This window comes from Neofelis nebulosa, chromosome 17 (genome assembly GCF_028018385.1).
Source record: "Neofelis nebulosa isolate mNeoNeb1 chromosome 17, mNeoNeb1.pri, whole genome shotgun sequence".
Classification (NCBI taxonomy): domain Eukaryota; kingdom Metazoa; phylum Chordata; class Mammalia; order Carnivora; family Felidae; genus Neofelis; species Neofelis nebulosa.
This window is the reverse complement of record NC_080798.1, coordinates 6,680,469-6,705,583: the sequence shown is the minus strand read 5'-3', so window position 1 is coordinate 6,705,583 and position 25,115 is coordinate 6,680,469. Positions and strand designations below refer to the sequence as shown.

General features: G+C 49.8%; 1 protein-coding gene across 1 annotated transcript in view; it reads left to right on the top strand.

Moving 5' to 3' along the window:
- The first annotated feature begins 4,903 nt into the window (after window positions 1–4,903).
- The window catches only part of PPP2R1A (protein phosphatase 2 scaffold subunit Aalpha), a 38,307-nt gene continuing 18,095 nt past the window's right edge, over window positions 4,904–25,115 (top strand). Inside the window, exons 1-3 of the mRNA XM_058708399.1 lie at window positions 4,904–5,081; window positions 19,513–19,603; window positions 22,697–22,797. Of these exons, the coding sequence (XP_058564382.1) occupies window positions 5,004–5,081; window positions 19,513–19,603; window positions 22,697–22,797 (270 nt within the window). The 5' untranslated portion in view covers window positions 4,904–5,003. The remainder of the gene's footprint in view (window positions 5,082–19,512; window positions 19,604–22,696; window positions 22,798–25,115) is intronic.

The following is a 25,115-nucleotide window of genomic DNA, read 5'->3' as shown; positions in this document are numbered from 1 at the left end:
TGCTCCTTACCAGTCACTATTCCTCTGGGCCATCAGTACTCTGACATGCATGGCACAACATAGGTTACTTTAGCCTGTCTTGCATCTTATATAAAGAAGGTAATAGAGCATTAACTCTTTTGTATTTGCTTTTGTCATTCCTTCTGTTGTTTATGAATTTATTGCTGCATGCTGTTATTAATCATTTATTGGCATTGCTGTGTAGGGTTCCATTGTGTGCATATAAAACAATTTACCTAATCATTCTACCATTAATTAGCATATGAGTGGTTTTCAGTTTGTGACTATTAGGAATACCACTGGTATCTAAATGTAGACCATGCTTTGTTGGCACATATACATATTTCTGTTGGCTATATAAGTAACAGTGGAATTGGTGGGTGACAGGTTGACAGTTCTGTAGCTTCAGGAGATAGTGCCTAATGGGTTTGGAAAATGTACAGAGTTTCACACCCACCAACAGTGTAGGAGATTTTTGGTTTGTGCACATCCTTGTCAACAGTTTCAATATTTTTTCATATTTCTCTTTGACTTCTGGTTAGTGTCTGATGGTACCAAGTAGTGATTTTCTTTTAGTGTCCTTGATTACTATGGAAGTTGAGCATCCTTTCACATATTTATTAGACATTGGGCATCCTCTTTTTCAAGTATGTGTTAGTTTATTTTGTCCATTTTTATTGTGGTTTTTTTTGTTGTTTGTTTTTTTGGTTTATTTTTTCTTATTGATTTGTAGTAATTCCTTTTATCTGCTGGATAAGTTTCCTTTGCTGGTCTCTTTTCTCACACTGTCTCTGTGTCTCTTGGTCTTTCCTGTGTGTGTTGTGTTTTGATAAGGAGAAAGTCTTAATGTTAATGTAACTATTTTCTCTTTTATAGATAATGTTTACTGTTCTGTTCAATAAATTCTCTCCTATTCTAAGACTACGGTTATTCTCCTTTTTTAAAACCCATATATCACTTTAAAATTTAGATTGGTAATCCATCCAGAATTATTTTGCTGTATGTTTGGGTAATGTATTCTATTTTCTTCTGAGAAGATAACAAGTTTCAATTCACTGAGAATATGTGATATTGTTCCTTTTCATTTGCTTTCATCTCTCCTTGCTTATGCAGGTTGACATCACTGCTCCTTTGGATCCATCTTTCCTGTGAATGTCCTGGTAAATATGGGTCTCTTCCTGCTCCTTCAGTCTTTCACAGTGCCACAGCACCACACAACCAAGGGCAGTCTTGGTATCAAAAATCTTCAATGGATCTTTTTACTCAATCAATCATAACCAAATCATTCTGCATGATCCTCTCATTTTTTTTTTTTTTTCATATCTTGTTTCAGCTTCTGTCCTGGAATGGCTTGCAAACATTTTTGTGTAACAGCCTCTGAGGATAGCAATACTCTCTTTCTTGGGGAAAGGGCAGATTAACTACCTGGCCAATGTACTAGAGATAATGCCTTCCTCAGAGGCAAATGTTGGGCAGATGCATTTCTAATTCAACTGAAAAAAATGGGTTTTCTGAACTTAATTTTCTCCAGCTGTGACATGAATCTACTGTGTGTGCAGTATCCACCTGGACTTCTTTGCATGGCCCCCGTGAGACCTGTGGAAGCAAAGGGAAGAGATGTGAACACAAAGCTCTTGCTGCCTGTTGTGCATGCATAATACTGCCTTTGTCTCAGTCCCTGGCATCTCATGTCTTCTACCAGCATCCATGCAGCTGGCAGGCTAACTTACTGGTTTGTAAATGGGGTAAAATCTTACACCCTTTACGTTTCTTGACAGTCTTAGCAATGAGGATAGGGTAGCTATTGAGCCATACAACCACCAGCCTTAGTGTGTTGTCATAGTAGCAGAGGAAAGCTATGCTGATGAGGTAGTTTGGGCCTCTCTCAATCTGTGTGGACTGCTGTAAGAAAATTCCACAGGCTGGGAACCTTATAAATGAATTCATATCTCACAGTTTTGGAGGCTGAAAATCTGAAATCAGGCTGCCGGTGTGGTTGGCACGGGCCTTCCTCTGGGTTGCAGTCTTCTTGTATCTTATATTCACAGGCTGGAAGGGATGAGGGAGCCCTCAGGTCTCCTTGTAAAGGGCACCCATCCCATTCATGAGGGCAGAGCCTCCCAATCATGTCTCAAAGGCTCCACCTCCAAATGCCATCACCTTTGGGGTTAGGTTTCAATATATGAATTTTGAGGAGACACAAACAGACCATAGCAGGACCCTTTGGAACAAGTTCAACAACCAGTTGTTGTTTCTACTGTTAGAATGTGACAGGAATTGTGTTATAGGCTTGTGCTTCCCCATCCCAGAAATTCCTGAGGGGATTATCCCAGTCAGGGTGAGGTGCAGGTAGAGAAGTATTACTGGGACACACAGCCTTTCATTTGCCCCCAGTGTGTGTGTATAAGGGCTAAGGATTTAGGTCAGCCTCTGATGTACCAGGTTTTCATGATACACATGATATACTGTCTGTTTGCAAGTTAGAGGCCTCAGTCTCAATCACCCTGTCTCACGTGCTGTCACCTATCTGCCAGTAGGGGTGGCTGATACCACCTGCTCAAGTTCAGAGTCCTGTATTCCAATGAAAATACGTTAGAACTCTATGGGCACGTTTACAGTGCTCAATCCCTCCAGCAGTGAGGGAAAAACCCTTGTTTCTTTGCCTTCCCATCACCTAAAAGGAGGTCCAGCCCTTACTGGACCTTAATGGTGTATGGGAGACGGCACACGTCTCTGCGAGTGAGAGTCTGTCATTTGGAGCCTTTGGCAAAGGGAGTCAGCCTCTACCTAGAAGCTCCCTAGGGGGTGTGAATTTGAGGCTTCTGTGACACAACTCACAGGTGTGCTCTTTTAAAGTAGCAGTGCTTAAAAACTAAATTAAATAAAGAGTTTTTAAAAGACTGGTTAGCTTATTAGTGAGCTCTCCTCAAAACTGATCCTTAGATGCATTTCGACTGTGTGCCTTGATATTCCAATTTTGGACTGAGTCAACACGGACTCACTTGTAACAGGATAGAAAGGGCCCCCAAATTCCCATGTCCCATGGAAAGTGCATATTCAAGAATGAAGGCAAACTCTTTCTAGCAACATGTCAGCTTGACCAGAAAAAGTGGTACCTGCCCCTTGAGAAGACATTTTTAGCTCCATGCTTTGGTGAAAGCCACTGGCACTAGGAACCCTCAATCCTCTGAGGGTCCCCTAAAAGCATGTCCTTGTTCGCTGATGGTTTAGGTAGTCTGAACCCTAATGGTGTCCCCTGGGCCACTGGAATGGGTTAGTCTCAGTGCCGGCTCTGCAAATCTGAAATCAGAGGCAGTGGTTTCCTTCATTGGTCACATGTCAGATTCCTGGGCTGCTGCCAAGGGTCTAGCTGTCGAGTGTGCGACTTGGAAAACTATGGGTGCCAGATTAAGGACCGCCCTGCCTTTCTTGGGCTGTGAACTGTGGAAACCAATTGTATCACTCAAATACTTGTCTGGGTCACTCATTCAGATGCCCATGGTGAGGCCTGTTCTTTACAGAGTCTGCCCAGAATCAAGTTGCTGTTTGAGACTGTTTCTGACTCAGGGAGTTGTTTGTACATGGCACGCCTGTGACCTCCCCACCCCAGCCTTAGTGAGGTATATTTGAGAAAGAAAATTTTATGATATTTAAAGTGCACTCTTACCTATGAAGACCCATAGCCTCAGTGAGCTGTTGTAGTGGTGGGGAGATCCTGGGCACATGCAGGGCAAGGATTGAAATATGTAATGCTACCACCATCTCCGTGTATGAGTAACAGTTGTCTAACTGGAGTGGGTAGGCGTGTTTGGAAAAGAAGCTTGGGCTATTCAGACGTGTCCAGGAGTCCTAGCTCAGCTCTGGCTTTCAAGGGGGCAGTGAAGGGGGGAAAAGCATCCCAGGTCTTCTCTTCCCCATTCCCCAACTCCCTGTGTTAAGGTGCTCTTAAAATGTGGTGGGGGGCTGTGTTGAGTAAAGCTTGGAATAGAGATTAATTAGTAAGACCCAACACTGCTCCCACTCTGTGAGAGGTAAGACTCCAGCGCATAGTCACAGTGCCAGCCCAGGGATAGAAATTCTGGGACAGAGACAGATGAGAGACTGAGAGATACGTGGGTTTAGGGTGGGGTGGTGGTGGTATGTGGTTCCGGGGACTGGAGGACCAAGCCTGAAGAGAGGCAGGGAAGGGGAGACATTTATGCAGAGATCTGAGTATTAAATAGGAACTGCTCTCCAAGTAGAAGAGATGGTTTGGACAAATGCTGTTTCACGTGAAAAAGCACGATGTACGGAGAGGGCTCTAATTTTCCAGGACTGCTGAAGTGCAAAACGGGGAATGGATGTGCCTAAACACTGCTTTGGAACCAGAACCACACGGGGCTCGAGCTTCAGGCAGAAAGTAAGGCAAGTCGCCGCCCTTGTGTGGGCCTCCGCAAAATAAAGCATAAAACCAAAGTCTCAACCCCTACTCCTCCTTCACAAAGTTGCTGGGGACAGATCCATCAGCCACTAGAGCCACCAGCTCACCAGCCAAAACCCGGACTGTCTCGCTCCCCACATGACGTCATGCAATCCTAGCGACGCCGGCGCAGAAGCTTTGTGCAGGCTCGCCAGAAGGCAGGTTTTGCCTCCTTCGATTCCGCCCTTCATTGGCTAAAACAGCCGCTCGTCTGGCCCGTTGTTAGCGGCAACGTAGGCGGGCACAATCTCGGTCGCTAAGATACCACGCACTTCCGTTTCCTTCCCTCTCAGCTATGCTTAGGCAGCCTCAGCTCGTCCCCTCGACCAATGGCAAATGGGCAGTGGGCGGGGCTTCACTTGTCCGGACCAACGAAATGCAGACTTGGCCAGGCGTAGCGCGGCCAATGACCGTGGGGCAGCCCCTGTAAAGTGGCTCGGGCGCCCCCACGCTCGTCTTTCGTCCTCTTTCCATCCCTGCCCCTCCCTGCACCGGGTTCAGCACGGCGCTGGCCGCGGTCTGACAGGAACGGGACGGAGCCAAGATGGCGGCGGCGGACGGCGACGACTCGCTTTACCCCATCGCGGTGCTGATAGACGAGCTCCGCAACGAGGATGTTCAGGTCCGGAGGCCACGGGGAACTTGGGGAAGCCGGGAAGGGGTAATGGGGGCACGGACGGCCCTCGCGGAGAAAGCTCAGTGTTCGCCGGCAGCGGCGGAAGGGGGCCGCGGCCAATCAGCGTCCAGCTCTCACGTCTTCGGGTCCCAGGACTGGATGAGACGGCGCCGGGGATTGGGTGTCGGCCCACCGGAGGGCGGGAGGCAGGCCACCCTGGAGGGTCCCAGGCCTGCCCTGTCTGGTGCATGCGGCTGCCGGGGCCCTGGGAAGCCTTGACCGGGGAGGGGGTCGGGCCACTGGGTGGGGCGGAGGGAAAGCCTCGGTGATTGGCCGCAGCCCCTGAGTGGCCCTTTGGGATGGGGAGGGTGTGCGACTTGCTCCGAGTGGGGGAGGGGCGCCTGGTGGGTCGGGACCCGGGTAGGTTTTCCCCTTCCTGTGAGATCCGGCGGCTAGGCCTTAGCGCTGTGGGGGTAAACTCTCTAAATGGGGACTGAGAGATGACGGCTGTCTTTCCAGTTCCTGCTCTCCCTCCCTCTTCAGTTTTGGTGTAGATTCCCGGAGGGGAGGGGCGGCGAAAACCCCACTCCCAAGGGGGCAACTAGCTAAATTTAAGAGCGGATTTTGAGGTAGAAATTCTTTCCCCCCGCTTTTGGGATCCTGCCGAACTGCGGGTGGGCAGTTTACTAAACAGGCTAACACATTTCTGGTGAGTGGGATGGCAGCCCGGCTGAGCCGGGCTGGCCAAGGGTTGAGAAGACTAAGGACTCCACGGTTTGCCCATCCCAGCTCCACCTCCCACCCGTCGTGTGACCTTGTGCACGTTACTTCACGGCTCTGGGCCCGCTTTCCCCGAAACGTGGGCTAATGATAGTTCAGGCCTCACTGAGTGCTTGTGATGGACTGAAGGAGTTAATACCGCAAGTAAAATAGAACGGTGCTTAGTTGTTATGAGGGCCTAATAAACGTTGGCTACAATTATTGGAGTGAGAAGTCATTGAAGAGGTCCCGTCCTCCCTTTATAGGGGCCAGAATTTGTCTGTTTATAAAATTGAGCGGATTGCGCTGGGCCCAGCCTCTGAGTGATCTCGAGGTAGAGCTTTCTGGCTCTGGAGTCAGACCGGTTGCTGTTGTACTCCTGGCTCTTCCACTTCTTGCTAATAGACATGGGCAAGTTGGTTAATCTCCTTAAGCCTTGATTTCCTCTTCACTCAAATGGAGGTCATTATCTGGTTCATGGGGCTGTTGTGTAAATTCATTTGTTCAGTAAACACCTGCCACGTATCACTTATGGTGCTGAGGATATAATGGTGACACCATTTGTTATACAAGAGGCAGATGGGAAACAGCTGAATACATTATTAACACGTGTGTCATGTGGGGAGGAAACAACAGCGTATTGTGATAGTGAATCGGTTAGTATTTATTGGGCCTCTCCTCTGGGTAGGGCATTGTTCTAGGCACAGGTACACAGCAGGGAACAAGATGAACAAAAACTACCCGCCTCCTGGAGCTTTATGTTGCCATGTGGGGAAGCAGATAATAAGACAGTTAAGTAAAATGTATGCTGTCAGGATGGTAAAAGTGCTTTGAACAAAAATGAAGCAGGGATGGGGAGGACAGGAGAGTGTTACAGGTTCAGATAGAATGGCTAGGGAAGGCCTTATTGAGAAGGGGACATTTGAACAGAGATGGGAAGTGGGGAGCAGGCCCCATGGATGTCTGGGGAATAGCATTCAGCTAAAAGAAGCAAGTGCAAAGGTCCTGAGGCAGGAATGGTGCAGCACGTGTTCTGGGAACTGCAGGAAGGCCAGTGTAGCTGGAGCCAAGAGAATGAGCTGTTGGTGTTGGGAGATGAAGGTGAAGGGGGTCATGACTCACAAGGCTGTCCTGAGCAATCACTTAAACCAGGTGTTCCTGGATCGACGGTCAGAAAAGAATTCTTGAGATATTTTATGGTGCAGCTTAGTAAATTTATTTAAGTAGCACAGGGACAGGACCTGTGGGCACAAAGAGCTGCACTTCGGCTGTATGTAGCCAGTGGTTATTATATGCTTAGTGCTCAAGGGTGAGGGATTTTGCAGGGAGTATTAGATCATAAATGTTTTCTTAGAATTTCTACTCATAAAACTACTTTCAGAAGGTTTTTCTAGTGATTATCATTTAGCTTGATATTAACTATGGGTGAGATGTACAGGCAGTCATGAGCCTCTTTAAGAATGTAGTAACCAGTACATATTTGGTCCTTATTGAAAGTAGGCAAGCTATAGGTCAGCCTTCTGGGCTAAAGGTGGACGTTTTCTGCTTCTATCTTTCATCATCACAGGGATTGGCAAATGGCCACGGGTGGCCCTTTGCCTATTTATTTTTAATAAAGTTTTATTGAAAACATAGACCCATTCATTTACATACTGTCCATGGCTGCTTTTGTGACACAACAGTGGGGTAGAATTGAGAACAGAGACAGTCTGGCCTCTTTACGCCTAAAGTATGTACTGCCTAGTTCTTTACAGAGAAGAGAGTGCCAACCTTTGAGTTAAACCATCTCTGTATCAAATCCCATCCTCTCCTCCCCGCCCCCAGAGTAACCCATGTTGTCAGGTCCTTACAAATCTTCATAGGCGTGTGCAGTTCAGTGTGGTAGCCACTCTCCATATATGGCTATTGAACACGTGAAATATGGCTAGTTTGAGTTGAGATGTACGTGGAAGTTAAATGCATACCAGATTTCAAAGACACACAATGGAGAATGGAGTGAAGCTTTTTTTTTTTTTAATTTTTTTTTTTAACGTTTTATTCATTTTTGAGACAGAGACAGAGCATGAACGGGGGAGGGGCAGAGAGAGAGGGAGACACAGAATCGGAAGCAGGCTCCAGGCTCTGAGCCATCAGCCCAGAGCCCGACGCGGGGCTCGAACTCACGGACCGCGAGATCGTGACCTGAGCTGAAGTCGGCCGCTTAACCGACTGAGCCCCCCAGGCACCCCTGGAGTGAAGCTTTTTATCTTGATTACCTGTTGAAATGATAAAAATTTTGTTATAGCAGGTTGAGTAAAATCTGTTAAGATTAATTTTGCATGCTTCTTATTTTTTTAATGTTACCAGAAGATATAAACTTAGATTTATGGCTTGCATTTATTATCTGCATTAGATTTCTTTTGGAGTCTGCACTGTATTTGAGTGTGCTCCAGTCAAATATAGAAAAAGAAAGCAAGTGGCTTTTTATTTTTTTAAACGTTAAATATTTTTTTCTGCAACTTGCACTTTTCGCTTGTGTTTTTTCCAAATCTTTTCACACAGATATATACAGATCTGGGTGTGAAAGGAATTTGAACATTTTCCTAAGAATCAGAGACAGAATCTCAGAGATTGCATCTGTGTCCATGTGTATGGGCTTTCTGAGGACAGGGCTTGGCTCTGATTCATCTCTCAGGATTCAGAGGTTCAGTACAGTCCTCAGAACAGAACCCAAAGTCACAGTCATCACCAGGAAGGCCTGTGGCAGTGCCTGTGATATCCAGTGATACAGGAGCTCACAACGGGTTGGATTAATAATAATGATAGCTGATGTCTGTTGGGTGATCGCTCTAAGCTAACGGCTACAAAAGGCAGTACATTTGCGGGCTTACTGAATTCTCATAGCCATTCTCTGAAGTGGGTCCTGTGTGTACCTATATTTTCCGGATGGGGAAACTGAAGCACAGCACAGTAAGTAACATGGTCAGATTTATGCAGCTGAAAAGTGGAGGACCCAGGAAGGGTTCCCAAAGGAAGGGTAAGACCTGAGGAGAGGACAGTATTTGGGGAGGGACAGAAACTTGCTATTTCCATATGCCAGATACTTGAACTGGCCTTTAATGAGACAGTCTAAGATATTAGAAAAAACATGGGATTTGCAATCCTCTAGTTTTGATTCATTTCTCAGCTGATACTTGTTCAGCACCTCCTATGCACCAAACTGTTTTATTTATTTATTTATTTATTTATTTATTTATTTTTTAATTTATTTTTGGGACAGAGAGAGACAGAGCATGAACGGGGGAGGGGCAGAGAAAGAGGGAGACACAGAATCGGAAACAGGCTCCAGGCTCCGAGCCATCAGCCCAGAGCCTGACGCGGGGCTCGAACTCACGGACCGCGAGATCGTGACCTGGCTGAAGTCGGACGCTTAACCGACTGCGCCACCCAGGCGCCCCAGCACCAAACTGTTTTAAATGCTAGGAGAGGGGTGCCTGAGTGGTTCATTCAGTTAAGCATCTGGCTCTTGGTTTTGGCTAAGGTCATGATCTCATAGTTCGTGAGTTGGAGTCCCACATCTGGCTCTGCACTGACGGCGTGGAGCCTGCTTGAGATTCTCTGTCTCCTCTCTGCCCCTCCCCCACTTGTGTGCGCATGTGCATGCATGCCCATCCTGTCTCTAGAAATAATAAATAAATAAACTTTAAAGGGTAGGATACACTGGGGAGTAAAAGAGCAAAGCTGCTGCCTTTGTGGGACTTACGTTCTAGTAGAGGAGGCAGACGGATCAAGAATGTGATGTCAGTGGCAGTAATTGTTTATTAGAAAAATAAGGCAGGGACCCGGGACTAGAGCAAGCCCCGGGCTGCTTTTTAGACAGGGTGTGTAGGGAAGGTTCTCTGAGGAAGGGATCAGGAGTAAGGACTTGAATGAATTGGGGGCAGGGAGGACTCTCCTAGCTGTTGGTACGTTGGTACAAAGGCCCTGAGGTGGGAGCGTGCTCCTTGTGCTTAGAGAACGGCCTGGCCGGAGGCGTGGCTAAAGCAGAATGAATGGCAAAGTGGTGAGAGGTGAGGACCAGTCTGAAACGAGATGGAGTGAAGGCCTGTGGACCAGAGCAAAGGCTCTGGTGATGCTGCAAGGCTTTGGCTGGAGGAATGACATGGTCAGACTTAATTCTAAAGGATCCTTGTGGCTGTTTAGTGGGGGCTGGGCAGGAGCAGATAGACCTGCTGGGGTGCCGTCGCAGAGCACCCAGGACTGGTGTCGGCACGTATGTAGGGAGAAGAGGTTAGATTCCAGGTCTGTTGAGAGAAGGGCTGTTGGGGTTTGCCGGTGGATAGGATATAATGTGGTGGGTGGTGAAGGGGGAGTCAAGGATGACTGAGCTTTGAATCCCAGCTCCGCCACTTTGCTCCCTGTGTATCCTTGGACCAATTCCTTGTCCTCACTGGACCCGGATTCCTCGTCCTGAGAGTGGGGATAATGATGAGGAAGCAGCATCTGCCATGGAGGTTGTGAAGTTGCGGTAGACCCGACACGTTAAGTGGCTGCTTAGCAGTAGGCATGCGGTAGTGAAGACCTCGGTCAGTGGTCGTGGTAGCTCATTGTTTATACTTGGGAAGGTGATGTGCAGAAAGATGGCGTCCCTTATGTAAGGCCTGCCCAGTCCGTGAGTGGCAGAGGCCGGGTTGCTGTATCCACGGGTGCTTGGGACACGGTGATACTGACAGCATGGTCCCCTGGCTGAGAGGGTGGGTCTCTGTTAGGCTCTCTCTCTCAGTCTTCTCATCTATCAGATGGAGTGGTTTTGTCATTTGGGAGTTCATAAGGGTGTTGTGAGGATTCAGTAGTATAGCATGTGCAAAATGCTTAGAACAGTGCTTGACGAATTCTAAGTGTTCGGTAAGTGTTGGCCGGTAGTAGTCTTAGTGGTGCTGAGATAATGGGGGCTTTGTCTGTCAAGATGAGGTGCTTTGGGCATTTTTAAAAGCTATTCATGATCACTCTAGAGCAGTGGTTCTTGACTTGGGGTGACTTCGTTTCCCCAGGAGACAAATGTGGAGATATTTTGGGCTGTCGCGACTGGTGGGAGAGTGCGTCTGGCATCCGGTGTGGGGATGCTGCTCAGCGTCCTATGCGGCACAGGACGACCCCCACCGCGGAGACGGTCCAGTAGTGCTGAGGTCTAGAACTCCTGCCATGTGCCGGGTGGCATGCTGCTGAGTACTCAGTGTGTGTTACTTGACTCTTCACAAAAACATCGTATCTACTTTCCTTTAAAAGTTTTTTTCAGAAGGGGTGCCCGGGTGACCCAGTTGGTTGAGTGTCCGACTTCGGCTCAGGTCATGATCTCCCAATTCGTGGGTTCGAGCCCTGCATCGGGCTCTCCCTGTGCTGGCGGGTCGGAGCCTGGAGCCTGCTTGGATTTCTGTGTTTCCCTCTCTCTGCCTCTCCCTCACTCCCGCTCTGTCTACCCTTTCTCTCAAAAATAAATAAACATTAAAAAAAATTAAAAGTTTTTTCAATGGTTAAATATCAAATATCAACTTTTTTCCTGTGTTCCTTTCCCTCCCTCAGGTTTTGGCAGGGGTGGGGGGTTGTTTGTTTGTTTTAAGTATTTTAAACATTTTTTATTAATGTTTATTTTTGAGAGACAGAGTGCAGGTGGGGGAGGGGCAGAGAGAGAGGGAGACACAGAATCCGAAGATGCTCCAGGCTCTGAGCTGTCAGCACAGACCCCGATGCGGGTCTCGGACCCACGAACTTTGAGATCATGACCTGAGCCAAAATCGGACGCTTAACTGACTGAGCCACCCAGGAACCCCCTGGGTTTATAAGTATTTTAAAGATCAGTCCCAGGCTTCAGACATTTTCTCCCACATACCTTCTCCCACATAGCACCTCTAAAACAGCGGATATTTTAATAATCACAGTGCCATCATCTGCGTCAGTGATTGTTCAGTATCCCCTAAACCTCAGTTCATAATCAGATCTCCTCGCTTGCTTCAGAAGCGTCTTTTACAATCGCCTTGTTTAAATCAGCTTGCAAATTTGGCTGTGAATCTTCACATTTAGTAAATAAGGATACTCAGTTGGTGTCCCGCAACCTGGTAAGTAGTGACACTAGCAGTTAGCCAGGGACACTGGGTTTCAGGGCCTCACTCCTCACCACTCAGCTGAGCCCCCTGTGGACACAAAGCCTACGCCTGGAAGTGACACAGGGAGACCATGTCATGGGTGGAAGCAGACCAGGATTCGAAATCCCGGATTCGAAATTTATGAGTTACTACTCAGCGCCTCTGGCCTTGATTGTTTAAAAGAAAAGAGGATTGGGGCGCCTGGGTGGCGCAGTCGGTTAAGCAGCCGACTTCGGCTCAGGTCATGATCTCGCAGTCTGTGAGTTCAAGCCCCGCGTCCGGCTCTGTGCTGACCGCTCAGAGCCTGGAGCCTGTTTCCGATTCTGTGTCTCCCTCTCTCTCTGCCCCTCCCCCGTTCATGCTCTGTCTCTCTCTCTCTGTCCCAAAAATAAATTAAAAACGTTGAAAAAAAAATTAAAAAAAATAAATAAATAAAAGAGGATGGAAGACAAACAGGCTGGGTTAGCGAGCTGTACCGTGTAGACAGGGCAGTCACCAGCCACTGTCTGAGACCTTGCAGCAGCACGCCCGTGGCCATGTCTTAGGAACGTGGCGTTACAAGCTTTGACCTCTTTTTGTGGAATGCGTGGGGGATTGGTGAAGCGGAACTTAGAAATGAGGTTGCTGTCTGAGAGTTTAAACTAGAGAAAGAGAAGTTGTGTAGGATGGTAGTGTGGAACTGGGTGCGAGTTCCAGGTTCTGCCGCGGTTCGCGGGGCCGCCTGCGTTCCCCTCTCTGTACCCCACTTGCCCGTCTGCGGAATGAACACAGGGCTGGCGTCTACCTCTTGTGGGGTTACAGAATAGCAAGAGAGAACACGTGTAGAGTACCTGGCTGTGTGTCTGGCATATAGTAAGTACTCTGTAAATTAAATCGTTTCTATTTATGCCCTTTAGTGTGCTCAGCCCTGTCAAAGGTTCAGGAATCGCCACTGGTAACAGTCCTGACCCTTGTCCCAGAGACCAGTCACTTTCCAAACCAGGGAGACAGGCGCGTCCATAAATAATCATCATGCCAGGCCAGCTGCGGTGGGAGGTACTCACTCTAGTGCTGCAGTTTCTGAGGGGGGGCGGGAGTACTGTTGTTCCTCCCCCACCTCCCCCACGAAAAGCCAAATACACAAGAGACGTGATAAGAATAACAGTAATACTTACGTGCTTGGTACCTGCCAGGCTTTGTCTCTAAGTTTCCCTCATTAGATCACCCCAGCAATCCTGTGAGTCCATAGGCACTGTTGAGATTCCCACTCTTCTCGTGAGGAAACCAAAGCTCCGAGTGCCCAGACTGGCCTGGGAGCCCTTAGCTAATGGGGAAAGCCAGAGTACGCTCCTTTGTTACTAAAAAATTCACGTGATCTAGAAATAGAGGTTGTGATGGCCATTTCCACTCTTCAGCAGTGCTAAACGATTGCCAGGTGGATGCTTCGTTTTTCACACCCACACACATTGTGTTCATTTAGAAACGTGATCCTTTGTGGAATAAGGAGGCAAGATATATAGGGCATTAGAGAACGTGGAGAGACTTCTGCCACTCACTGGGCATTTCCCCAGGCCGCAGCTCCTTGGCAAAGCACACACATTACGTCACAGACCCCACCGCCCCATTGCCAGCCACCAGCTGCTGCAAACAGTTCCGGTTTGGAGCGCATTCCTCTAAGAAACTTGTTATTGCTGCTTGTACTAACATCTGTGTTTCCTTTATTAAAAAAAGAGAGAAAACATTAATCTGGCAAATATTTCTTGTTCTAACTCCGTGCCAAGTGTTGTCCTAGGTGCTTGGAGCACAGGGTGGAGAAGGACAAACTGAACAGAGAAGTCTGTGTCAAGAGCGATGAGAGTTCATGCATGTGGAGGGCGATGGCCTGCTTTTTTCCCTGGGCGGGTCATGTGTGAGGATCCAGCAGATACTGGGGGTGTCTGGAGGGACAGTGTCTCTGGCTGAGGAAACAGCACATCAACAAGTGCAAAGAGCTGGGGGAGAGTTGGGGTGGCGTTGGTTTGTTGGTTATTGTCAAGGGAACCGTTGTGACGGGATTTCTGGGGGCAAGGGGGTGGTGGGCGGTGAGAGTGGGTGGGGAGACGGGGGCGAGATTGTGTTTGGGCCTCGGAGGCCACAGTAAGGCCTTTGGGTTTCACTCTTGATTGTGAAGGGAAGATGGACTGCGTGTGGCTCACCCCATACACGCTTGGGTCAGGAAAGCTCCCTGGGGTCACACTGTGCGTGTTCACGTCAGGGAGGCTTTGTGGATCGAATGGGAACATGGGCCTTAAAAAGCCAAGTAGTGCTTTTTATAGGTGGATGTGGTGGCAGGACGGGAGATTTTATCCATCATGTCTTTGGGTACTGGGCTGTGTGCTGAAGGCTGCTGGGGATACAGGCAGACCCAGCCCGGGGACCAGTTTGGGGGACAGTGCACAGGGTACTCTTCCAGCACTGTGACATGATCAAGGAACAGGAAGGATTTCTTTTTTTTTTTTCTTCTTCTTTTCTTATTTCTCATTGATGTCGGTAGCTACTCCATCAGGAATGTCACAGAGAGCCCAACAGTTGTCCCTACAAGTAAGGGTTCATTTTCCCCTTCTATACGAGTTCAGCAGCTCAAGGATATCACAGAATTGGGTCAGAGTATGCTGATTTTTTGACCTGCCTAGTGTGGTCACAAGATTGCTGCAGTGTCTGCTATCATTAAGTCCTCCCAGGACCACACTGAAAGCAGGGGCCGACCCAGGACTGAGAGGGTTGTTTGTTTTTGTTTTGTTTTGTTTTGTTTTGTTTTGTTTTGTTCTGTCCTTCTCCCTTATTTCCCAAGGAAGAAAATCTTTTTTGGAAGCTCCTTGGCCAACTTGCTCCTTGTCCAGAACTAGGTCATGTGCTGAGTTCATTGGGATTCAGTTTGGCTGTAAATCATAGGAAAATTCAAAAGGAGGTTTAAATGAGCTTGAAGTTTATTTCTGACTCCTGTCTGATGGCAGTTCAAGCTGGTGTGGCACTCCGTGGTGTCAGGGTCTCAGGCTCTTACACATTGTTCGGAAGAAGAGTGTGACCCCAGATCCTCTCAAGGACACTTCTAGAAGTTGCACACACCATTCCCGCTTGGATTTCACTGCCTGGGCGTTAATTTCCTAGTCATGTTGGATGCAGGCAAGGTTCAGAAATGTCTTGAGGGGATCGTGTGCACAGCTGCAACCCAGGGGTTACAAGAGGCAATGTAGCCCATTGCAGGAGCTCTTAACCCAGGGCCTGTCTAGAATTCCAGCAGAGAATTCCCATCTGAATTCAGATGGGAAAAGTAATGCCTTTTTTGTCACTACCCTAGAACTCCGGTTTACCTTGCCTTCTACTACAAACTGTAGTGTTATGATAGCAGAGTGCAAATAGCGTCGGCAAAGCCTGTGGAAGTCATGACTGTTCATGTCTCATTTCAGCTGTTGCAGATATTTCTGGGGTCGTCTATGCTTTCCTCTCTTTTGGAATTGTGGTTGTTATTAGACCTGCTCAGGGTACCCCCACCCCCAAAGGAAAAACACAGAAATACAAATTGGTGGTTCTGGTGAAGAGCCAGGTGGCTGGGTTCCCATCCTGGCTCTGCCACCTTTGAGCTGCGTGAGGTTACTGAACCTCCCTGTGCCTTTGTTTTCTCTATCATGTGGTGGCTAATCCTGTGTTTACCTCCTGGGGTGGTTGTGAGGATCCAGTGAGTTAAGACATGAAAGCGCCTAGGACGGTGCCTGGCACACAGTATGTACCACGGAAATATCTCCCTCGAAGAGAAGGGAAGAGAGACGTCAGTGGATACCTACCCAGCTGCCACATAGCCCTTCTTGATACCTGAACAAAGTCAGGTGCTACAGCAGGTGAAGTGGACACAGCTGCCATTATTGTCTTAGCTTGTCCTAGGGTGTTCCCAGGATATGTCACTCGGCACTCACGGTAACCTGAGGATAGGTGATGTTGTAATCCCCAGTTCACAGGTGAGGAAATTGAGGCTCAGAAAGGTGCAGAGTGGCTCAAGATCCCATAGCTAGTAACGCAAAGCTGCTTAGCCTTGAACCCAGGCCGTGTGGCTCCAGAGCACCACCCCTTGCTGCCTTTTTTGAGTGTTCACGGTGCTGTCTATGCTGAAGAAAGTAATCTGATGTTCTCAACGACACCAAAACCAGAATCTCCAGGGACAGCAGGAGGGAAGGGGGCTCTCTCCCATGGCAGAGATGCCCCGATTCTCATGTGTCCACCCCTTAGGCGTCTTTCCTTAACTATAGTGATGTTGAGATTAAGAGTCGGGGTTCCTGGCTTCCAGCCTGGGCTCTGCTACTTTCTGGCAAATGACAGCTTCTCTGTGCATCAGCATCCTTACCCCTAAAAGGATTCCAATAACAATACCTGCCTCAGAACCCATTTCTAGGGATCAAATATGGTAATTCTCCACATCAAGCACTTGAAGGCTACCAAGCGCATAGTAAGTGATCAGTAAACATTAGCAGCTGTTGTTGCTGGCATTATGCATGTGATCATCCCTTGCGACCATCTTCTTGTGCCCAGGACTGCCGTTCACGTGGTGTGGCCCTGGCCCCCCTGTACATTTCCCCATAGCCCAGCCAAGAGAAAAACCCAGAGATCCAACTTGGAGGCAACAAGGTGGAAAGAAACTGGCAACCGAGTCGGTGCTCCCCCTGAAACTTTATTATGGAAGACTTCAAACATAACATTTAAAGGCTAGTACCAGGGCCAGCAGACTACAACTCATGGGCCACATTAAGCCCACGGCCTGCTTTGCAAGTGCAGTTTTATGGGAACACAGCCTGGCCCATTTGTTGGCATATCGTCTGGTTCCGTGACTGCCAGTGCACAGGGGAGTGGTTGGGACGGACACTGTGTGGCCCAAGATGCTCAAAATATTCACTTGCTGGCAATTTACAGAAGAGGTTTATATTTACCACCCATATTCATTAACTGTTAGTGTTTACCATATTTTGCTTTTATGTTTTTATTGGCCTGTCTCTATATGTGTTTTAATTTTTGGCTAAAAATAACACGGAGGCCTCGTGATGCTTAATCTTGAGGTTCATTGCTGCCAGAGAGGTGAGCGTTTGGACCAGATTAAACCCAAAAACCCAGTGACATTGTATGAGAAGTTGTGAGTGCATTTTTCCAAGAGCTGAGGCTGCTGTAGCATTTCCTCAGAGTCCCACCAGTGTCTGTAATCTCAGAGAGACTTTTGAACCCCTGGACCGGGGGACCGATGTAGGATCGCAGTCACTGGCAGGCAGACCTCTTTGGGAAAAGAACCCGCCCAGGGAGCCCCGTGCCTTCTTGCTCGGCCTCTCCTTCCAGGAAGAGGATGCCCTCTGGGTGCCCGGCAGTGGCTTACTCATTCACAAGGGTGTTTCCTTCTACTCCCACGCGCGTGACCTCCCTTCATTCTGCCACAGCCCCTGTGGAACTGGAGGACCGAGAGGGCTTTCCGTTCCGGGCCCGCGTGCCAGGTCCCTGCTCTCCCAGCGCTCGCGTCTGCATGTGTCCGCCTCTCTGAGCCGGTCTCCGCGGGAGGGAAGGGGGTGTCAGATGCTGACCTCCCTGGGAGGTGCTCCGTGTGAGACAGCTCCTGTGTTAGCCAGATGCGTTAGAGTCCTGGGTGCCACAAGTGACCACTCGCTTGGTGGCTTAATGCAACAGAAATGATTCTCACCGTTCTGGAGGCCGGAGGTTGAAGTAAGGCGTCAGCGGCGTTGGCTCCTCCCGGAGGCTCTGAAGATTCAGTTCATGCCTCCCTCCTGGCTTTGGGCAGCAGCTGGCAATTCTTGACACTCCTTAGCTTGTGGACCCATCGCCTCGGTCTCACCCTCCATCTTCACGTGATCTTCCCCCATGGCGTCTCCGTGTCTCCTTCTCTGTCTCACTGGGACACGGTCATTGGCCGCGTAGAGCAAAGCACTACTACACTCAGCGCTTCTGACACCACGTGTGAGGTTTTCCTCACGCCAGGCAGTTCTCTGTGACACCAGCTGGGTGTCCCACAGTGCATTTCAGTTCTGACACTAACTGGAGTCAGCACAGATCCCGCAGGTTAAGGGCGCGGTACCCCGAGACCCTGGACCTCAGATGCCTGTTGCGAGTAATAGGTCCCCACGTCACCCACAGCTTCTGTCAGACTTCGCTACAAATTGGAAGTTCCCACGACCCTGTCCTTGCATTTGATTATTTGCCAGAACAGCTCACAGAACTCAGGGAAACACTTAGATTTGTCAGCTTATTTGATAAAAGATTTAAAGGATTCAGATGAACAGCCACATGAAGAGCTACCTACAGGGTAAGGTCTGGAAGGGTCCTGAGTACAGGAGCTTCTGTTCCCCTTCCCCTGCATTTGGGATGCACCACCCTCCTGGTATGTGGGTGTGTTCACTAACCTGGAAGCTCCCCAAACCCTGTACTTTGTGGGTTTTTATGGAAGCTTCATCATGCAGGCATGATGGATCATCGACTCCCATTTCCAGCCCCTTTCCCAGTAATGGGGGCTTCCTGGCTGTGACTGTGGCTTGATCTTCCTGGTGACCAGCACGCATCCAGGAGCCCACCCAGATTTGCTTCATTAGAACAAAAGACATTCCTGTCACTTAGGAAGTTCCAAGGGATTTAGGAGCTCTGTGTCAGGAATCGGGGTCATAAACCAAATATTAGAATGGAAGATGCTCTTAGTGCTTTTACCACTTGGGAAGTTGCAAGGGTTTTAGGAGCTCTGTGCAGGAACCAGGAGCGGGGACCAGTAAACATATTTTCTGTTTCACAGGGCTCCCCCTTGAATTAGATGATCTCATCTTGAGATGCTGACTTCATTACATTTGCAGAGTCCCTGTTTTCACGTTCATGATTACTGGGGTGAGGACGGGAGCATAGCTTTTGGGGGCCGCTATTCAACCTGTTACACTAGTGGTATTATTACAGTTTACTGTAGTTTACAGTTTACTGTTTATGTAGCAGTGTTGTTGTAATATTGTTTGTCCTGTCATCATCACTGCTAGCTGGTGGTCCTGGGTTTCGGTCCCTGCCCCACGCCACGTGAGCTGTGTGACCTGTAGAAGGGACTTTTGCTCCCTGAGCCTATTTCCCCCTATATAGAACGGGGCTTACCACACCTCTGCCCTCAGGGTTGTCGTGTGAGTGCCTGGCCTAGGACCGCAGAGTAAACGTGCTGGAACGTGGCCGCCCCTTTTGGAGCCTGTCAGGTGCTGAGTGCAGGAGGGGCAAAAGCAGAGGAGGAGGATCGGGAGTGTGGGGAAGCAGTGACCGGTTTTAGAGCGCGGTCTAAGCGTGGTTTTAGAGTGTGGGAAGCACCACAGAATGAGTGTTGGCTCCGTAAGACTCATTACATGCTTTTTCTGAGGCCGCGGCTACCATTGTAGTTACTGACTCCTGCGCCTGGTCGGTGTGTGCCAAGTCCCCGTTCCACCTCCTTCCACACATTAGTGAGGCTTCCAGAGGCTGTCTGGATCCAGAGCTGCCCCACACCCCTAAGCTGGGGCTTGCTAAGATTCTCTGACCCTGCTGTTCTTTTCTCTCATTAGCTTCGCCTCAACAGCATCAAGAAACTGTCCACCATCGCCCTGGCCCTTGGGGTGGAAAGGACCCGCAGTGAGCTTTTGCCCTTCCTGACAGGTAAGGAGGTGGGGCCCAGGCGGAGTGGGGGCTGCCGGGGGGGGGGGGGGGCGTTCCTGCTAGATAGGCCTCATTGGGAATTTAACACATTGTTTTGTGAGCGTCTGTCCTGTGCCGGGCACTCATGGGGTGGGTGCGGGATTGGGAAAAGGGGTCTGGAGGTGGATGGAGCCAGGTTGGCACTGCTAACAGTCAGCAGCTGGTGACGTTAGGTGAGTTACTTAACCTAACTGTTCCTTGTAGTTTTTCTGTGCAGAGCAGGGATGAACGTGTGCGTGCCGTAGCGTTGACGTGAACATCAAGTAACAGTAATAATAAATGCTGCCGCTTCCCTGCCTACCACGTGCCCGGCAGTGCTCGCGACCCCCTCTCGGGAAGATTGGGTTAGTTCACGTCCTCAGACTGGGGGCCCGTGCTCAGTAAGTGCACGTCCCCATCGTTCTCCGAGTTCATCTCACAGCAGCTGTGTAGGTGAGGAAACTGAGGCATGAAGAGGTGAAGTAATATATTGGCCGGAGATCCTACAGTTAGGAGGTTATTTATCTGATCGTGCTGGATGCAAATCTGGATGCAGTGCCTGAGAGTCCTGACTACCTGGATTCAGACCCAAGCTCTGCCACTTTCTGACTGTGTGACCTTGGGCAAGGTACTTCACATCTGCCTGCCTCTGATTCTTCGTGTGTGAAACGGGCCTGATAGTGTGGCCTGACACAAAGATGAAATAAGAGCCCATGTAAAGTGCTCATACAGTGCTCAGCGCAGGGTAAGAGCTGCTAAGTGTCAGTGCTCAGACCGCCCCACACACTCCTGTCTGAAAATGTGTGCACAGCACTGAGCACAGTGGCGGACGCAGGCTGAGCCCCCAGTTAATAGTAAGTCCTCTGTTTCCATTGTTCTTACTACCGCTTCATGCTTCCTACTGATCCGTCTGCCTGGGAATACCACATGAGGATTTAACACGTGACGCTGAGCAGATGACCCGACCCAGGTGGCTTCCGTGGGCGAACGGTGGGCGAGACTTGAAAGCTCTTGGACGCTGAGACAGGGCCAGGTTGGGGCATGGGGAGTATGGCGTGTGGCACGGCACTGTAATAACGTGGGTAAAGGAGTTGGCGGGACCTGGGTTTGAATCCAGCTGTGCTGCATATATGATATATGGAGTCTAGATTTTAATTCACGTCTCAGAAACCATTGGAAGATTGAGGCAGGAGAGTGTGGTGATTTGAAGGATCACTCAGGATTCTGGGAGGAGCCTGAGCAGTTTGGGGGCCAGGGCAGGAGCAGAAAAACCATTTAGGAAGCAGTTGCAGTCATCCAGCAAGGAGGGTGAGGTCAGAGTGACCCTGAGGTGGAGGGTTGGCAGGTCTGTGTCAGGCGGGAGGAGGTGGCCCTATGCCTTTGAGGCCAGGAGAGCAGGGCGGCTGGGAAAGCAGTTCTGTGGAGCTGGGGACGGTGAAAATGTGTGGTGCTGGCAGTTCTGCGGATTTGACGTTCAGGAAGGCAAGGAGTCTGGACTGCAGACTGAGTTGAACGTGAGTTAAGGCCGTGGAAATGCACAAGGAGAGGAAATGGGGAGGGTGAGGTTAACTGTGTACAGGTAGGGCTTGGGAAACTGAGGCTGGGAAGGACCCGAGCGCCTGGTGGGCCCGGAGCCACGCTGGCCTGCATTTACGGAAGTCCTGACTCGGGCCAGGCCCTGTGCTGAGCTCTTCGCAGAAAGCGCCTCTTCACTTGGGTCTCACAACAGCTCTGCTGGGGTGTGGAGGTGAGAAGACAGGCTCAGAGGTGAGGTGACTTACCACCACCACCCCCTCGCCCCCCAGCCAGCAGTAGAGCAGAGAACCCAGCACAAGATGAGCATGTGATGACAGAGCGCCGTGAGCAGAGAGGGAGGAGGTGAGGAAGCGACCCGGAGTGGAGCCGACCACTCGTCTCGCACCCCGTTGGCCCGAGCATGGTCACTTGGCGTGCCAGCCGCGCGGGAACCTCAAGATGTCTGGCTGGGTTGCTGTATGTTTGGCTGAATCTCAGGAAGTCGAAATGCTAGCATAGGTGCCAGGGGTATTAGCTTCTTCTGTCACAGAGGTGAGCAGTTCCTGCCGGAAACGTCTTCTGCAACAGAGGTCAGCAGTTGAGGACAAAAGTCTTTGTTGAACGTGAGGACACAGCAGCTCTGTCTTCACACGGTCATCTGTCCTCTCAGCAAACCTGGGCTGAGCTCCTGCGGTGCTCGTCTCTGGCAGAAACTGGGGTACGGAGAGGAGCCAGTCCTAGACCCTTAACATAAGGACTCTGATCAAGGTGGCTTGAAGTTGGGGGGAGTGTGGAGAAGGGACGTGCCCTGGTCTGGTCAAGAAACCTTCCAAGAAATAGTAGCTGAACTGAGTCTTTTTTTTTTTTTTTTTTTTTTTTTAATTTTTTTTTTTTTCAACGTTTTTTATTTATTTTTGGGACAGAGAGAGACAAAGCATGAACGGGGGAGGGGCAGAGAGAGAGGGAGACACAGAATCGGAAACAGGCTCCAGGCTCCGAGCCATCGGCCCAGAGCCCGATGCGGGGCTCGAACTCATGGACCGCGAGATCGTGACCTGGCTGAAGTCGGACGCTTAACCGACTGCGCCACCCAGGCGCCCCTGAACTGAGTCTTGAAGGACAGAGAAGAATTTCTCAGGCTCAAGAGAAAGATGAGTTCTTGGCAGAGAGGGCAGTGCTGAGGGTAGAATCTGGACTGAAGCGAAAAGCCCCCGTGTCTCGGGTTCTGCGCTCCGGTTGCGTGGTCTTGTTTGCTCCTCATTGACTCGTGGTGAGAGGTGGGCTAGCACCATCTTACAGGGGTAGTAATGGGCTCGCAGAGTGGTCTCACTTCCCCAGGGTCCCTCACCTCGTAAATGACAGAAGCGGGACTTTGGTGCTCTGTCCTCTGACCCAAGCCTCTGCCCCAGTGTCCGCACCAGCCCAGGTGGAAAGTGGGGAAACTGAGTGCTGACGGTTTGAGGACGCAGAACGGAGCCTGTTTGTTCCCAGCTTGGGTCACTGAGGCGCTGGGGTCAGACTTGGGGCGGGACTGTAACGGAGTCTGTCTTGGTTCCACAGACACCATCTACGATGAGGATGAGGTCCTCTTGGCCCTGGCGGAACAGCTGGGCACCTTCACCACTCTGGTGGGAGGTCCTGAGTACGTGCACTGCCTGCTGGTGAGTCTGGGAGGCAGGGTGGTCCCCTTGCCCTCCCCTTGGGATCAGACCCGTGGCCCTGGCAGGAGCAGGGTGGGAAGAATACAGCAGGGGCCGGGGGCCACCTTCTAGGAACAGGCAGGCTTTGGACATTCTCTCTAAAGCAGTAAGTCAGTAATGGCATTAAGTCAGCAGTACCCAAAACGCACTTGTTTGCCTTACTGTTAGCTGGACACTTGCCTGAGCAGTGGCAGGCCCCACCCTTGGAGACAATCTGAGTTCTGCCGCTTATTTGCTGTGTGACTTGTAAGAGTTACTTAACCTCTCTGCGTTATACTTTCTTTATCTATCAAATGGGAGTCCTTAAAACCTGTCTTTATAATTGATTTAAGCCCTTGGCATGTGGTAAGTACTATCAGGTGTTCACTGTCAGTGTCATTATGGTGTCCTGAGGTGACGTCCACCCTTTGGGGTAGGGACAGTTCCCTTTTTGTAGATGAGCCACTGGACACGCCAAGAGGTTAAGCATCTTGGCCAAGGCCTCACGGGTGTTAAGTGGCTGAGCTGGGATTTCAGGAACCTGCGTGAGCACCCCCGTGCTTGGTGGCATCTGGGGACACAGAGGGGGTTTAGATACTAATAGTAACCGCTGTTTGTGAGAAGAGAAGGGAGGACTCTGGTCCTGCGACCCGGGAGGGAGGATCCTTGGGGGGTTCCCAGTCCTTTGGTTCCCACCACCCCTCAGAGCCCTGGGCCACTGCTGCCCCCACCTCCACCCCACCCCCAGGAATTCTGTCTGTCATGGTTCGTAAAGACACAGTTGTATACTTGGGCATCTGCCCTTAATGATGTCTTAAATTTTTTATTAGCCTTTCTTCCTTTTAGTAGTGTATGCAATAATGGCACTTCTTAAAACTGGGGAGTTTGGGATTTGAGCAGATGCAGTAATTTTTCTTCCAAGGAGAGGTATGTCTGAAGAAATTTGATAATTGTCATTAAATTTTGGTCTGTCAGCTTTCGTCTGTGTGTACGTGTATAATTTACGTGTATGTACACACAGAAAATTGTATGCGAATGAGGTCATTTCATACATTTTGCATAGATTAGGGTCGTTTAACAGGAACATGAGGAGGTCTGGGGACCAGCCTAAAAGGAGTCCCTTGAATTCCACGGAACTTTCTGCAACCCCTGGCAGTTTTTCTGAGGAGACAATGTATAGCTTTCAGCAGCGTCTGTGAGGACTTAGGAGCAGAAAACACGCACCCCATAGCTTCAACAAGGGGCCTAGGGTCCTCAGCTGGCGTGGGCCTCCCCACTGGGGAGCAGGGCTGGAACCCTGAGGTTCTTTCCCTGCCATGTCAGGGTCATCCCATACTTCTTCTGGGGGAGAGTCACATGTCTTCTGGGGCTGCTGTTCTGGTGTTCACATGAGCTGGCAGGCACGTCCTCAGGGCCCTGGGCCGTGGAGCACTCAGAACCCCCAAGCACCAGCAAAGGCCAGTCAGGTCCAAATGCTGGTGCTCCTTGGTGCCTGCAGGTGCCTTCTGTACAGTCACCTGTCACCTCCCCTAGCGACCCTAGGAGATGCACGCTGGTGCTAGCCCCAGTTCACAGATGAGGAAACTGAGGCTCCAGGTCTGGTTAGGTGGATTGCCTGAGCTGAGAAGAGACAGAGTCAGGATTTGAACCTAGGCCCCTGCCTCTTAACCATTGCCACTCCTCTCTGCTACCCTCCAAGGGCTCTCGGTTGCACCACAGGCTGATTGGAGCTGCACAAGAGGGAAGCTGGGGGAGCTTAGAGCCCAGAGGAGGCACCTAACCTGTTTCAGATGGGGTGGGGGAGCTGTCCAGGAAGTCCTCCTGGAGGAGGTGGCAGTGAGTCTGGATTTTGACAATTAAAGAGCAATGGAAAATGGCTGTTGTGCAGTTTGTTCATTCCACAAACATGAGTACCAACTATGGGTCCTGGGAACCCAGAGGTGTGTCCGAGCCCTTGTTCTCTGCAGAGGTGAAATGGAATTAATTTCACAGGGACCTGTGTAGTTATAGCACGAGGATTGATTCTGTATCATCAACTCTTAACCCTTTTGGATTTATGGGTCCCTTTGAAAATCCGATGAAAACTCTAGACCCTCTCATAAAAGTACAGTGATTTTAGGAGATTCACACCTCTCCTCTCCCCTGCATGTTCTCTGGATTTGAGAGCTCCACCCTCTCTACTTTGTAGAGAGGCCTCGCGGTACAGCTCATCATGGGAAAACATTGTCTGAGTTTCCTAACCACACATCTTCCTGGGCCCCAGGATATTCTTATGGTCTGATATTCTTACGGCCTGTGCT